The sequence below is a fragment of the Hemiscyllium ocellatum genome, chromosome 7 (genome assembly GCF_020745735.1).
Source record: "Hemiscyllium ocellatum isolate sHemOce1 chromosome 7, sHemOce1.pat.X.cur, whole genome shotgun sequence".
NCBI classification, from domain to species: domain Eukaryota; kingdom Metazoa; phylum Chordata; class Chondrichthyes; order Orectolobiformes; family Hemiscylliidae; genus Hemiscyllium; species Hemiscyllium ocellatum.
The window spans coordinates 39,164,166-39,179,083 of record NC_083407.1 but is presented as its reverse complement, the minus strand read 5'-3'; the positions used below and the strand labels follow the sequence as shown (position 1 = coordinate 39,179,083).

Sequence of the window (14,918 nt, the reverse complement as noted above, 5' to 3'; positions counted from 1 at the left end):
TCCCCAAATTTAGAATCATCTGAATTTGGTTCTTCACTCTGTGTTGTAACTAGTAACACAATTTTCTTTCACTCTCCTTCTCTACCAAAATACATGTTGAAATTTTCAAATGATACACTCTCTGAAATTTCTTTCTATCTGGTGTTCTTACCAAATAATTGAGCTCACTCAATTTCCTTTTGATTTGATAAAGCCCACTAAACTTGCCTACAAAGATTAATGTTCACTAACACTTTATCATTAAGAACAAAATTGTTAATTTTTGATTTCTTATCTGCTTCTTGTTTCATCACATGCTTTGTTACTTTTAAATGCTCTCTAGCCAGCTCACCTGCTCTCTCTAAAATTTAACACATACTTCAAATGTGTAATCTCTAAACTCTGATTCACCAATTTCTTTTTAACTAATTTCACTGGTTCTCTCATTTCATGCCCAAAAACTAATTCAAATGGACTGAATTTCATAGATTCATTAGGTGTATCCCTAATTGTAAAAATTATGAATGGAATTCCTTTATCTCAATCCTTTGGATAGTCTTGACTATAAGCCCCCAGTGTGGTCTTTAACGTTTGATGTCACCATTGTAATGCTTCCTGCAATTCTGGATGCTACACAATGAATTTGAATTGTTTTATTCCTAAACTATCCAAAATTTCTTTGAATAACTTTGATGTAAAATTTACCCTTTATCTGACTGTATTTCTGTGGGTAATCTGCATGATGACTGTGGTGCTGGAAAAGCACAGCAGGTTGAGTAGCATGGAGGAGCAGGAGAATTGACGTTTCGGGCATATGCCCTTCATCAAGAAAGTACCACACTTTTAAATCTAACCTCCAGTATCTACAGTTCTTACTTTCTTCTGTGGGTAATCTGTATCTAGTAACAATTTTAAGTAACTCTTCTACAATCCTTTTTGGCCATGATGGAATGGTCTCTGAAAATCCGTCAAAGCCACAAGACACCAGGTTACATTTCTTCTGGAGTGCTGCTCCTTCATCAGGTGAAGTACAGGGAAGTGCACGTGCACAGAATTTATAGGCGGGGAGATCATTGCATGATATTTCTAGGTAATTAAGAGTGTCAAAAGATAGTACAAATGGTGTGAGTGGATTGTCAACAGGCTGAATAACAAGCCTTTGCAGTTGATCAAAAGTATCAGACAGCTTATTAATGAGTGAAGAGATGCTGTATGATTCAATTATTTAAGACATAGAAATAATTACACAAATCAAATATAAGATGGTGCCAGAGACAAAAACACCTCCACACTCTGGAAATCAAGTAGATACATCCACTGTGGCCAGCAAATACTGATTCCCACCATTTGTTCTATCTAAAGGTCCTATGCAGTAATTGTAAAAGGGTTCCTCAAATGTGGGAAAGGGTATTAAGGGTGTTGGTTTTATCACTGCCTGAAGTTTTCCTGTTAACTGAACTTACAACATGTCCAGCAAAAGTCAACCAAATCCTAAAGTGAAATTGTGAATTGAACTAAGAGGAAAAAGGAAGTATGCATACGATCTAGGCGACTGAAGACATATGAAGCTTTGGAAGAATAGTGGAAATGTAGGATCAATCTGAACTGAGGAATTAAGAGGGCTAAAAGGGGTCATGAGATATCTTTAGCAAACGGGGTTAAGGAAAATCCCAAAGCCTTTTATTCATATATTAGCAGCAAGTGGATAACTTGAGTAAAGATTGGCCCACTCAAGGACAAAAGAGGGAAGTTAGGCGTGGAGTCAGAGAAAATGGGTGAAATTCTTAATAAGTACTTTGCATTTGTATTCAACAAAGAGGGAGACATGACAGATGTTGAGGTTAGGGATGGATGCTTGATTGCTTTAGGTCAAGTTGGCAAAAGGAGAGAGGAAGTGTTGGGAATTCTAAAAGGCATTAGGGTGAGCAAGTCCCCAGGTCTGGATGGGATCTATCCCAGGTTACTGAGAGAAGTGAGAAGGGTAATAGCTGGGGCCTTAACAAATATCTTTGTAGCATCCTTGAACACAGGTGAGTTCCCAGAGAACTGGAACATTGTTAACGTTGTCCCCTTGTTTAAGAAAGGTGGCAGGGATAATCCAGGTTACTATAGCCTGACGTCAGTGGTAGGGAAGCTGCTGGAGAAGATACTAAGGGATAGGATCTATTCCAATTTGGACGAAAATGGGCTTATCAGAGAGAGGCAGCATGGTTTTGTGCAGAGAAGGTCGTGTCTTACCAACTTAATAGAATCATTTGAAGAAGTGATAAAGTTGAGTGATTAGGGAAGGGGTGTAGATGTCATATACATGGACTTTAGTAAAGTGTCTGATAAGGTTCTCCAGGTTGATGGAAAAGTTGAAGTTGCATGGGGTCTATGGTGTACCAGCTAGATGGATAGAGAACTAGGTTGCCAAAAGAATACAGAGAGTAATGGTGGAAGGGAGTTTCTCAAAATGGAGACCTGTGACCAGTGGCATTCTACGGGAATCTGTACTGGTACCACTGTTGTTTATGATATACATAAATGATCTGGAGGAAGGTATAGGTGGTCTGATTAGCAAGTTTGCAAATGACACCAAGATTAGTGGAATAGCAGTTTGTGAAGGGGACTGTCAGAGAATGCAGCAGAATATAGATAGAATGGAGAGTTGGGCAGAGAAATGGCAGATGGAATTCAATCCCGGCAAATGCGAGATGATGAACATTGGAAGATCCAGTTCAAGAGTGAAGTATACAGTACATGGAAAAGCCCTGAAGAAATTTGATGTACAGAGGGATTTGGGTTTTCAGGTCCAGTGTTTCCTGAAGATGGCGATGCAGGTCAGTAGAGTGGTCAAGAAGGCATACGTCATGTTTTCCTTCATCTGATGGAGTATTGAGTACAAGAGTTGGCAGGTCATGTTACAGTTGTGTAGGACTTTGGTTCAGCAATATTTGGAATAGTGCATACATTCTGGTTGCTACATTGCCAAAAGGATGTGGATGCTTTGGAGAGGGTGCAGAGGAGGTTCACCAGGATGTTGCCTGGTATGGAGGGTGCTAGTTATAAAGAGAGGTTGAGTAGATTAGGATTAGAAAGACAGAGGTTGATGGGGGACCTGATTGAGGTCTACAAAATCATGAGAGATGCGAAACTCAATTACTAGGGGTCACAAGTTCAAAGTGAGAGGGGAGAAGTTTAAGGGAGATATGCTTGGAAAATTCTTTACACAGAGGGTGATGGGTGCCTGGAATGCATTGCTAGCACAGGTGGTAGAGGCAGGCAGGATAATGTCATTTAAGATGTATCTCAACAGATATATGAATGGGCAGGGAGCATAGGAATACAGGCCTTTAGAAAATAGATGACAGGTTTAGATAGACGATCTGGATTGGTGCAGGCTTGGAGGGCTGAAGGCCTGTTCCTGCGCTGTAATGTTCTTTTTTCTTTGTTCTTATGCAGTCTAGGCAATGAAAATGTTTTTGTATTTTGGCTTGAGTTTTCCTTATTTCCAAATTCCTATTGGTGATTCATATGGTATCCACAGCACCTCCTTTCTATAACCCACCATTAATACAACTTGATGAACATCTGCCCATTATTCATCCACCTGAACATGTGATTTTCTCATCAAGACTTCATTTTTAAGATAGTAACATTCTGGAATACACTCAGATTCTTCTTCTGTGTCTGCTTTTTGACACAACTGCTTTAGTTTTTCATCTCTCTGTTGTAATTCAGCTACTTTCTCTGAACTGAAAATATCCAATTTTCTCTCCATCTTTCTTGTTTTCTTCTTAATCACTTGATCAATCATAATTTCTGATAATTGTAGGAACCCGACCTTTTGTAAGCAATAAATTTAAGGAGACAGCAAAGTTCAGACACGTGGTAATTAATTCAAGCATTCATTGGTATAATGCAGGGAGAGGTCAAAGACCATCCTGAATCTGGCCTTCACCTGAGGTCTCAGTCACCTCCTTAATGTTTGGCTCAGATCAGAAGGAAAATCAATGATTCTCTGACTCTAATACAATCAAGTTATATTTTATACATTTTCTTGTTACTTTAACAATGGAGGCACATTCTTCTTTTCCCTGTATACTGTTGGTTAATTGGTGTTGGGTTGTCCAACTACGATTGGACTTTTAGTATATCACTCTATAGTAGTAATTGCTTGTGACTGTGATCTGATTGGGTCATCTTAGGATGTGAGAAGTTGAAGTTTTCATGGTGTTGTGGACCAAGCCAGACCCCCTCAAAACCGTTTGAGAAAGTGTCCCAGATCCTAACTTTGCTTGTTTTAAGCCTGTGTAATGCAGATATTCCAGGAGGGATGTAGCTGGTCAACCCACTTAGTTTTAAACAAAATAGAATTTATTTGCAAGATTGCTGAATGAAACACAAACTAAAGAGACCAGAATACTGAATAACTTAACCAATCCAAAACCCCAACAGATTATCCCAACTTAATGATGCTGTTCTCAATACTTGCAATAATCCCCATAAACGCCCCTTGGCACAAAAGGAAAAATCAGACACTTGGCTTTAGAGGAGAGATGTGTGAGAGAGAGTATCAGCATGGACCTGCTTCTTTGGGTTCAGCAGCTTCAAAAACTCCACTGTTGAAACCAAACCAAACCAGAGAAAAGCTGAGCTAGGAGAACTGGCTACTCCCCTTTCATTGTACAAGTGTATCTGTTAGCTATAATCAAAATGGCCCTAAAACCCTTCCAAGCCCAGACTTTTCAGAGTCTGTGCCTTTTATGACCTCCTGAAGAAAAAAAGTCAAGAATACCATAACCTTATTAAAGGAGCAGCATCATCACAATGATTACTAGTGATCCTTATCTCTCAACTATGATGTGTGTGTCTGCTTATTCTTCTAACTGTTGTCCTTGTTCAGAGATAAGGGAGAGTCCCTTCCATATCTTGTAGTTTTATTTTATTCATTTGTGGGACTTGGGCATTGCCCTTGAGAAAGTGGTAGTGAGCTGCCTTCTTGAATCGTTGCAGTGCACTTGCTGTGGATTGACCCATAATGCCAGTCGGGAAGGAATTCTAGGATTTGACCCGACGGATGTGAAGGAACGGTGGTGTATTTTCAAGTCAGGGTGGTGAGTGGCTTGAAGGGGAACTTGCAGGAGGTAGTGTTCCCAAATACCTGCTGCCCTTGTCCTTCTAGGTGGAAGTGGGTGTGGGGTTTGGAAGGTGCTGTCTAAGGATCTTTGGTGAATTTCTGCAGTGCATCTTGTAGATAGTACACACTGCTACTACTGAGTGCAGGTGGTGAAGAGATTGAATGTTTGTAGTTGTGGTGTCAATCAAGCGGGTTGCTTTGTCCTGGATGGTGTCAAGCTTCTTGACTGTTGTTGGAGCTGCATCCATCCAGGCAAATGGGGAGTATTCCATCACACTCCTGACTTGTGCCTTGTAGATGGTCAATAGATTTTGGGATGCCAGGAGGTGTGATATTCGCCACAGTATCCCTAGTCTCTGACCTGCTCCTGTAGCCACTATGTTGATGCGGTGAGTCCAGTTGAGTTTCTAGTCAATGGTAACCCCAAGGATGTTGACAGTGGGAGATTCTGTGAAGGTAATAGAGTTGAATGTCAAGGGGTGGTGGTTAGAGTGTCTCTTATTGGTGATGGTCATTGTCTGGCATTTGTGTGGCACTAATGTTACTTGCCACTTGTCGGCTCAAGCCTGAATATTGCCAAGATCTTGTTGTATTTGAACACGGACTGCTTCCATATCTGAGGAGTCACAAATAGTGCTGAACATTGTGCAATCATCAGCAAATATCCCCACGTCTGACCTTATAACAGAGGGAAGGTCATTGATGAAGCAGATGGAGACTGTTGCGCCCAGGACACTACCCTGAGGGACTCCTGCAGAGATGTCCTGGAGCTGAGATGATTGACCTTCCACAACCACAACCATCTTCCTTTGTCCCAGTGATGACTCAAACCAGTGGAGTGTTTGCCCCCGATACCCATTGATTCCAGTTTTGCCAGGGCTCCTTGATGCCATGCTTGGTCAAATGCGGACTTGATGTCAAGGGCTGTCACTCTCACCTCACCTCTGGAATTCAGCTCTTTTGCCTGTGTTTGAAACAAGGCTGTAATGAAATCAGGAGCTGAGTGACCCTGGCGAAACCCAAACTGAGCATCATTGCATTTTGTGTACAATACACACCTAGGCAACTTTTCACATTGTAGGGTAAATGCCAGTGTTGTAACTGTACTGGAAGAGCTTAGCTAGGGAAGTGACAAGTTCTGGAGCACACGTATTCAGTACTATTGCCGGAATGTTATCAGGGCCCATTGCCTTTGCAATGTCCAGTGCCTCCAGCCATTTCTTTATATCACATGGAGTGAGTTGAATTGGCTAGAGACTGGTATCTGTGATGCTGGGGACCACTGGAGCTCGAGATGGATCACCCACTCAGCACTTCTGACTGAAGATTGTTGCGAATGCATCAGTCTTATCCTTTGCACTGATGTGCTGGGCTCCTCCATCATTGAGGATGGGGATAATTGTGGAGCCTCCTCCTCCAGTGAGTTGTTTAATTGTCCACCATCATTTATGACTGGATGTGAAAGGACTGCAGAGCTTAAATCTGATCAGTTGGTTTTGGGATCGCTTAGCTCTGTCTATCACTTGCTGTTTATGCCATTTGGCATGCAAGTAGGCCTGTTTGGTAGCTTCACCAGGTTGACACCTCATTTTTAGCTATGCCTGGTGCTGCTCCTGGCATACCCTCATGCACTCTCCATTGAACCAGGGTTGACCCCTAGCTTGATAGTAATGGTTGAGTGGGGAATTTGCCAGGCCATTAGGTTACAGATTGTGCTCGAATACTGTTCTGCTGCTGTTGATGGTTCACAACGCCTCATGGATGCCCAGTCTGGAGCCGCGAGATCAGTTTGAACTCTGTCCCATTTAGCACTGTGATAGTGCCACACAACATGATGTAAGTTATTGTCAATGTGAAGGCGGGACTTCATCTCCATAATGACAGTGTGGTGGTCACTTTTACCTATACTGTCATGGACAGATGCTTCTGCAGCCAGCAAATTAGTCATCAAATGAGATCAAGTATGTTTCTTCCTCTTGTTGGTTCCTTCACCACCTGCCACAGACCCAATCTAGCAGCTATATTCTTTAGGACTGGACCAGCTCAATCACTAATGCTGCTGCCAAGCCACTCTTGGTGGTGGACAGTGAAATCCCCCACCCAGAATACATTTTGTGCCGTTGCCACCCTCAGTGCTTCCTCCAAGTGTTGTTCAACATGGAAGAGTACTGATTCATCAGCTGGTATGTGGAGGACGGTATGTGGTAACCAGAAAGAGGTTTCCTTGTCCATGTTTAACCTGAAGCCATGAGACTTCATGGGGTCTGGAGTCGATGTCAAGGACTCTGAGGGGAACTCCCTCCCCCACCATTTTGCCACGACCTCTGCTGTGTCTGTCCTGTCAGTGGGACAGGACCTATCCAGGTATGGTTATAGTGGTGTCTGGAGTGTTATCTGTAAGAATGACTATTACAGGCTGTTGCTTGACTAGTCTGTGAGACAGCTCTTCCAATTTCAGCACTAGCCCCCAGATGTTGGTAAGGAGGATGATGGATGGTTGACAGGACTGTTTGTGGGTTTTTTTGTTGCTTTTTTCAGATCTAAGGTCGATGCCAGGTGGTCCGTCTGGTTTCATTACTTTGTTGTGACTTTCTAGAAACTGATACAGCTGAGTGGCTTGCTAGACCATTTCAGAGGGCAGGTGAGAGTCAACACTGTGGCTCTGGAGTCACATGTAGGCCAGACCAGGTAAGGATGGCATATTACTTCTGCCATAGTTCTTCTGCACACATTGCAGGAATTTCTTCCCTTCCATGCCCCATATTGTACCATCAACAATATATTCATACCATCAACAAAGAGGGAAGCACTATGATTCTTGATACTGAGTAGTTTTTATTGTAAGTTCATGCCAAATTTTAGCTGTGTGATTGCTCCACTGACTCACTTGTTGAAAAAGTGCAGAAAATCTCAGCGAGTGGAGGAATGTCAGAAGGCATTCGACAGTCTGAAAGCTGTGTTAACCACTGTGCTAGCCACACATAATTACACTTTCTTTATTACTGTTTCAACTTGCCTGGGCACCTTCAGAGGATTATACACTTGAACCCCAAAGTCCCTTTGCTCCTGTACGCCCCTTAAAGCTGTATCATTGAGCCTTTGTCTCTCCGCATTTCTTCTATCAACATGCATTACCTCACATTTCTCTGAAGTTTGAAACTTACTTGTCAAGTCTCTGTCCATTATGCCAACTTGACAATGTCTGTCTGAAATCGATCAGCATCATCCTCACAATCCATTGGTCTCTGCTGCTTAATATCATTTGCAAATTTAGAGATTATGCCTTCAACACCCATTTTCAAATCATTTATATAAATCAGGAAAAGTAAAAGTCCCAATGCTGATTCCCAGGGAACACAATTTTCAACTCATCTCCAGTCTGAGAAATGCCGATCTCCACCTACCCTCTGTTTCCTCTCTTTTAGTCAATTTCTAATCCGTGCTGCCTCATGCATCTCTCTTTTGAAAGTGTCTCATTCATCATCCATTGCTTATTTCCACCAAACATGTTTCCAGTCAATCTGCTCCAGTTCAACTTTTAGACTCTAAAATTTGTCTTTTTCCAGTCTTGGATCTTAATCTTTGACTGATTTTTAATGATTTGGAGTTGCCGGTGTTGGACTGGGGTGTACAAAGTTAAAAATCACACAAAGCCAGGTTATAGTCCAACAGGTTTAATTGGAAGCACACTTGCTTTCGGAGCGTCACTCCTTCATCAGGTGTGATTTTTAACTGATCTTTAAAATCATTTTCATGCTTATTATTGAACCTTATTATATTATGATCATTATTTCCCAAATGCTCCCCTACTCTGATGTTTTCCACTTGGCCTGTCACATTTCCTTGGACCAGATCCAGCACAGCCCCCTTCCTGGTAGGATTAGAAATATATTGTTCCAGATAGTTCTTCTGCACACATTGCAGGAATTTCTTCCCTTCCATGCTCCATATTGTAACTTTTTCCCAGTGTACCCTTGGGTAATTGAAACCATAATCTACCTACAAATGCTTGCTTCTACTTCCTCTTCACTATTTGGAGATCTAAAATACATACCCAACAAGATCACTGCTTCCTTCCTGTTTCTCACCTCCAACCATATAGATTCCAATTTGGCAACTACATTCAAGGACACTGATGTCATCTTTGACCAAGATTGCTACACCTACCCTGTTTCTACTAAAACCTTTATCATCCACAACACTATGTATCCAGTCCTGTTCTGGCTGGAGCTACACTTCTGTCTATGCTGTTATGCCATATCCCCAGAGCAATTTTTGATTCCAGATCCCCAATTTTCTCCCAATACTCCATGCATTTACCTATGTACAATTTAACTCCGGCCATATCTCTTCCTTGTCCATTGGAAGGTGACCATTTCTTTGTTCACTGTCAACATTTACAACTTTTCCCATTTCCTTTTCCCTGTTCTTCATCTTCTCCCTTTTTCCTTCACTGGAACCACCAAACCAAGGCCCATTGGTCAACCCAACCCCTGCTTTACGAGTTTAAATCCACCCCCACTACACTGTTTAGTTTCTCAGACATGATATTATTTCTATTTCTGCTCAAGTGAAGCCCATCTCTTCTGAACAGCTTTCTCCTTTTCCAAAATGGATCCTAATTTCCCAAGTCTATACTTGCCGCTTCTACACCGTGTATTTACCACCTCAACCTGTCTTTGCTTAAATAATGAAGCTAGTGGCACAGATAATATTTCTGAGATTACCAGCCTGGAGGTCTTGCATTTCAGTCTACTCCCCAACTCCTGAAATTGATCCTGTGAGACCACTAAACTGTTCCTCTCAATGTCTTTGGTTCTCACGTGAACAATAACAACTAGTTGTTCACTCTCTTTTTCCAGAAATTAATCCAACCACCACATTATGTCCTGAACTCTTACATCTGGGAGGCAACAGATCATGTTGACCCACAATCTTGGCTGCAAATTAGAAAGTCTATTCCTCAATTGAATCACCAATTATCACCACCTTGCTAATCTGCGTACTAGCCTCCCTCTTTTCCTAGTTTAGCCTCCGGCACCATGGTACTGTGGTTTTCCCTCGAGTCATCCACCCCAACTCCATTGTGTTGCTCACTAAATAGGCATCCAAAATTTCATACCTGTTAGACAGTTATAAGCAATCCTCGTGTTTCCTGGATCTGTTTTTTTGTTCTCCTATTGACAAATGATCACTCTTCTTCCCTATCTAGACTTATGTTTTTGCCTACCTATCACAATGAGGAACTATCTTCTTGGATAACTGTTCCAGAAACCCCTTTCCTTGTATGGTGCACAGTGAAGAGAATCATTGTTCCAAATCAGCCATATGTTGTACAAGGACTGCTACCTTCTGCCACTTCATGCGGATGACACTGTTCTGGATGGCTTCTGGATTCAAAATCTCTCATGTTTTGCATGTCACAAACAAGCTTTCCCAGATTCCCTATCATCTTTACTGATTAAACACAACACTTCTGAGGATCTGCTGTTTCTAAGCCATAAACAACTTTTCTAACAGACCCATTACTTTTTTGGGTAGGCAACACTATAGTAATGGATGAAGGGCTTTTGCCCGAAACGTCGATTTCGCTGCTCCTTGGATGCTGCCTGAACTGCTGTGCTCTTCCAGCACCACTAATCCAGAATCTGGTTTCCAGTATCTGCAGTCATCGTTTTTACCTCTAACACTATAGTAATGCAATGCTTGGGGCTTCACTGTTGTTTGACACTGTGTCACTCAAGATTCCCATCTCAAATGTAGCCAACAAGCCAAATTTTTCCAGAATCCTCCTCACCCACTTTTTATCATCACCCTGTGTTCCTCTGGTTCTGGGAGAAAAGGATCCACAACAGAAGGGATCATTAATTAACCTTATGATTAACTGAAGGGGGAGGTTAAATACAGAACAGGAGCCAATTCGTCCCACCTCACCCAAGAGTTTAACCATTTGGAATATCCTGAACAGAACCACAATAAATTGGAGAACCTTGTTGAGATTGTGTGCCTGATACTGGCCATATTGGATGGCAGGTGACCCCTGAGTTTGTGTTTATAATGCAACCTCGAGGGAACATTGCTACCAGTGAAATAATCTACTTCCAGTACAAGTTCCTCTTGCACATCCTATTTGTTTTGACCTTAATTTGTTTTATGACATATGTTCAATTTAAATACAAAACTGTTCAATTCTACCATAGATTAAAATGTATGTGGTGCTGGCTGCATGCTGTGTACTGTAAAAATTACAGCTGAAAATGTGTTGCTGGTCAAAGCACAGCAGGCCAGGCAGCATCTCAGGAATAGAGAATTCGACGTTTCGAGCATAAGCCCTTCATCAGGAATGAGAGAGAGTAGCCAAGCAGGCTAAGATAAAAGGTAGGGAGGAGGGACTTGGGGGAAGGGCGATGGAGGTGGGATAGGTGGAAGGAGGTCAAGGTGAGGGTGATAGGCCGGAGTGGGGTGGGGGCGGAGAGGTCAGGAAGAAGATTGCAGGTAAGGAGGGCAGTGCTGAGTTGAGGGAACCGACTGAGACAAGGTGGGGGGAGGGGAAATGAGGAAACTGGAGAAATCTGAATTCATACCTTGTGGTTGGAGGGTTCCCAGGCGGAAGATGAGGCGCTCCTCCTCCAGCCGTCGTGTTATGTTCTGCCGGTGGAGGAGTCCAAGGACCTGCATGTCCTCGGTGGAGTGGGAGGGAGAGTTAAAGTGTTGAGCCACGGGGTGGTTGGGTTGGTTGGTCCGGGCGTCCCTGAGGTGTTCTCTGAAGCGTTCCGCAAGTAAGCGGCCTGTCTCACCAATATAGAGGAGACCACATCGGGTGCAGCGGATGCAATAGATGATGTGTGTGGAGGTACAGGTGAACTTGTGGCGGATATGGAAGGATCCCTTGGGGCCTTGGAGGGAAGTGAGTGTGGAGGTGTGGGCGCAAGTTTTACATTTCCTGCGGTTGCAGGGGAAGGTGCCGGGGGTGGAGGTTGGGTTGGTGGGGGGTGTGGATCTGACGAGGGAGTCACGAAGGGAGTGGTCCTTGCGGAACGCTGATAGGGGAGGGGAGGGAAATATATCCTTGGTGGTGGGGTCCATTTGGAGGTGGCGGAAATGACGGCGGATGATCCGTTGTATGCGGAGGTTGGTGGGGTGGTAGGTGAGAACCAGTGGGGTTCTGTCTTGGTGGCGGTTGGAGGAGCGGGGCTCAAGGGCGGAGGAGCGGGAAGTGGAGGAGAGGCGGTGGAGGGCATCGTCGATCACGTCTGGGGGGGAATCTGCGGTTCTTGAAGAAGGAGGCCATCTGGGCTGTGCGGTGTTGGAACTGGTCCTCCTGGGAGCAGATGCGGCGGAGACGAAGGAATTGGGAATATGGGATGGCGTTTTTGCAGGGGGCAGGGTGGGAGGAGGTGTAGTCCAGGTAGCTGTGGGCGTCAGTCGGTTTATAATAGATGTCTGTGTTGAGTCGGTCGCCCGAGATAGAGATGGAAAGGTCTAGGAAGGGGAGGGAGGAGTCTGAGACAGTCCAGGTGAATTTCAGGTCGGGATGGAAGGTGTTAGTAAAGTTGATGAACTGTTCAACCTCCTGAACACACGCACACACCTGTCAGTTTCATAAGTTTCTACCCTATTGCTATAAGAATACTGAATGGATTCACCAACTCTTAACATTCGCCTGCACCTATGTTTTTGTTTTTGCCGCTGTTTACCTATTATTTAAACAGGGACTTATGCTACTTATCTCTGTTATCTGCCTGTTTTGCTCACAAGACAAAGCTTTTCACGGTGCCTCAGTACACATGACAATAAATTCAATTCAATTCTAACCTAAGCAGAACTTGTTTTAGGCACCAGAAAGGGGAAAGTAAAACTGGATCCATCATAACACATATTGTGGCTACAAAAGCAGGTCAAAGGTTTGGAAGTCTACATTAAATAACCTATCCTATGACTCTGCGAAGCCTCTCCACCATCTAGAAGGCACAAGGTGTCTGTTATGATTAAGTTTGCAGCAGAGGACAATGCTCATCAGCTCTGCCCATTCTTCCTCTCATTTAGTCCTCTTAGTGTTTTTTCCTCCTCCTCACACAGCATCCAATCATTCCCAGCTTCTGATGACTGGCAAACCTCCAATGAGGTGCCGTAATCTCCCAACATGGTGGCCTTCCCACATGATGTGACAGACCTACTGGCTTAGCACAGTGGCCTCCCCACCTATTGTAGCAGCTTCCTGCCATGGCAATCTGAAGTGATCTTCTAGCCTCATGATCCTAAAAAGGAAGCCTGGTGTGAAGTGAAGACTAGGTGCCAGTGTGGTCTGAGTTGGAAGACTGTGGTTCAGAATTTTTACTTCAGCTGCATAAACTGTTTCTTTATTTTCTAAGATCTTGTAAATAAAGAAGCTGTCCCTAGGCACCTTTGTACCTAAGATGGAACTGTAAGTGGCAACATATAAATTTTTCAAGATGACTATTAAACTAAGTAGAATTCAGCTCATTGAGTCTGTCTGGCCATTCAATCATCGCTGCTAAGTTTCTCAACCCCATTCTCCTGCTTTCTCCCAGTAACCCTTGACGATCAAGGGCCTAACTCAGTCTTAAATATACGCAATGACCTGGCCTCCACAGCCTGCTGTGGCAGTGAATTCCATAGATTCACCACCCTCTGGCTGAAGAAGTTTCTTCTTATCCCCATTCTAAAAGGTTTTCCCTTCATTGTAAGGCTATGCCCATGGATCCTCATCTTACCTACCAATGGAAACATCATCCTAATAACCACTCTATCCAGGCTATTCAGTATTCTGTCCAGCCTTCCAATATCCAAATTGTGATACAATACTCCCAATTGCTGAGAATCCAGTTCCAAAGTTCATTACTCAGCAAAGCATACTCCTTGTTTAGCACTTCTCTCATCATCTCCTGGTATCACCAATGTAGATTAGCAGCATTTGCTCCATGTACAAGTTGCACTGCAGCTGCTTGTCAAACCCTTAGCAACCCCACCCAAACCAGACAGAGCCATTGCCTATCTAGAATGTACCATACATGAGAACACCATTAGCAACATATTCTCCAAATTTCTCATCATCCTGATTTTGAATTATATTGCTGTTCCTTCACCATTTGTGTACTCAATCATTGAATGTGGGTGGGCTGCTTGGTCCTGTATTCATTGCCCATCCCTGGTTACCTGTGAAGTGGTGGCAAATTGCTTTCTTGAACCGCATTCATTTGATGTGTGTACTCTCACTTGTCCCAGGATTTTAATCCAACAGAGAGAACAGCAATATATTGCCAAGTCTGGATGGTGAGTGACTTGAAAGGAGATTAGTGTTTCCATGTATCTGCATTTGCCCTTCTAGATGGTAGCGATCATGGTCTTTGAAAGTCTTGTGAAATGAGCCTATATAATTTTCTGCAGTACATCTTGCAGATGCCGCACACTGGTAGGAAGACTTAACATTTGTGGATTCAGTGACAGTTAAAGGTGCTGCTTTGCCATGGATGGTATCAACCTTCTTCATGGTTGTTGGAGCTGCACTCATCCAGGTTATGAAGAAATCAGGAGACGTTACTCACTCAAGATTCCTAGTCTCTGACCTGATAAACAGGATTCAGTTAGTAGATTGCGGATGTTGCATTTTAGGGGAGAACATCAGTTTGGAGAGAAATCTTGTTTTACTCTCAGGCTGGGACAATTCTGCATCGAACTTGAAGCTGATCATGCAAAGTACTTTCTCCGAGAAAGGGAATAGTAGTGTTTAGTAAATGTTGAAGCAACTGTTTGAAGTTAAGGAAAAAAAATTAAAAACTTTGTATTAAAGGCATCA

At 43.1% G+C, this 14,918-nt stretch overlaps 1 protein-coding gene across 1 annotated transcript in view; it reads right to left on the bottom strand.

Annotated features, from left to right (window-relative positions):
* LOC132817335 (lactase/phlorizin hydrolase-like) overlaps positions 1-8,284 on the bottom strand; it is a 69,213-nt gene extending 60,929 nt beyond the window's left edge. Inside the window, exon 1 of the mRNA XM_060827744.1 lies at positions 8,266-8,284. Coding sequence (XP_060683727.1) covers positions 8,266-8,284 — 19 coding nt within the window. The remainder of the gene's footprint in view (positions 1-8,265) is intronic.
* Positions 8,285-14,918: the final 6,634 nt, after the last annotated feature.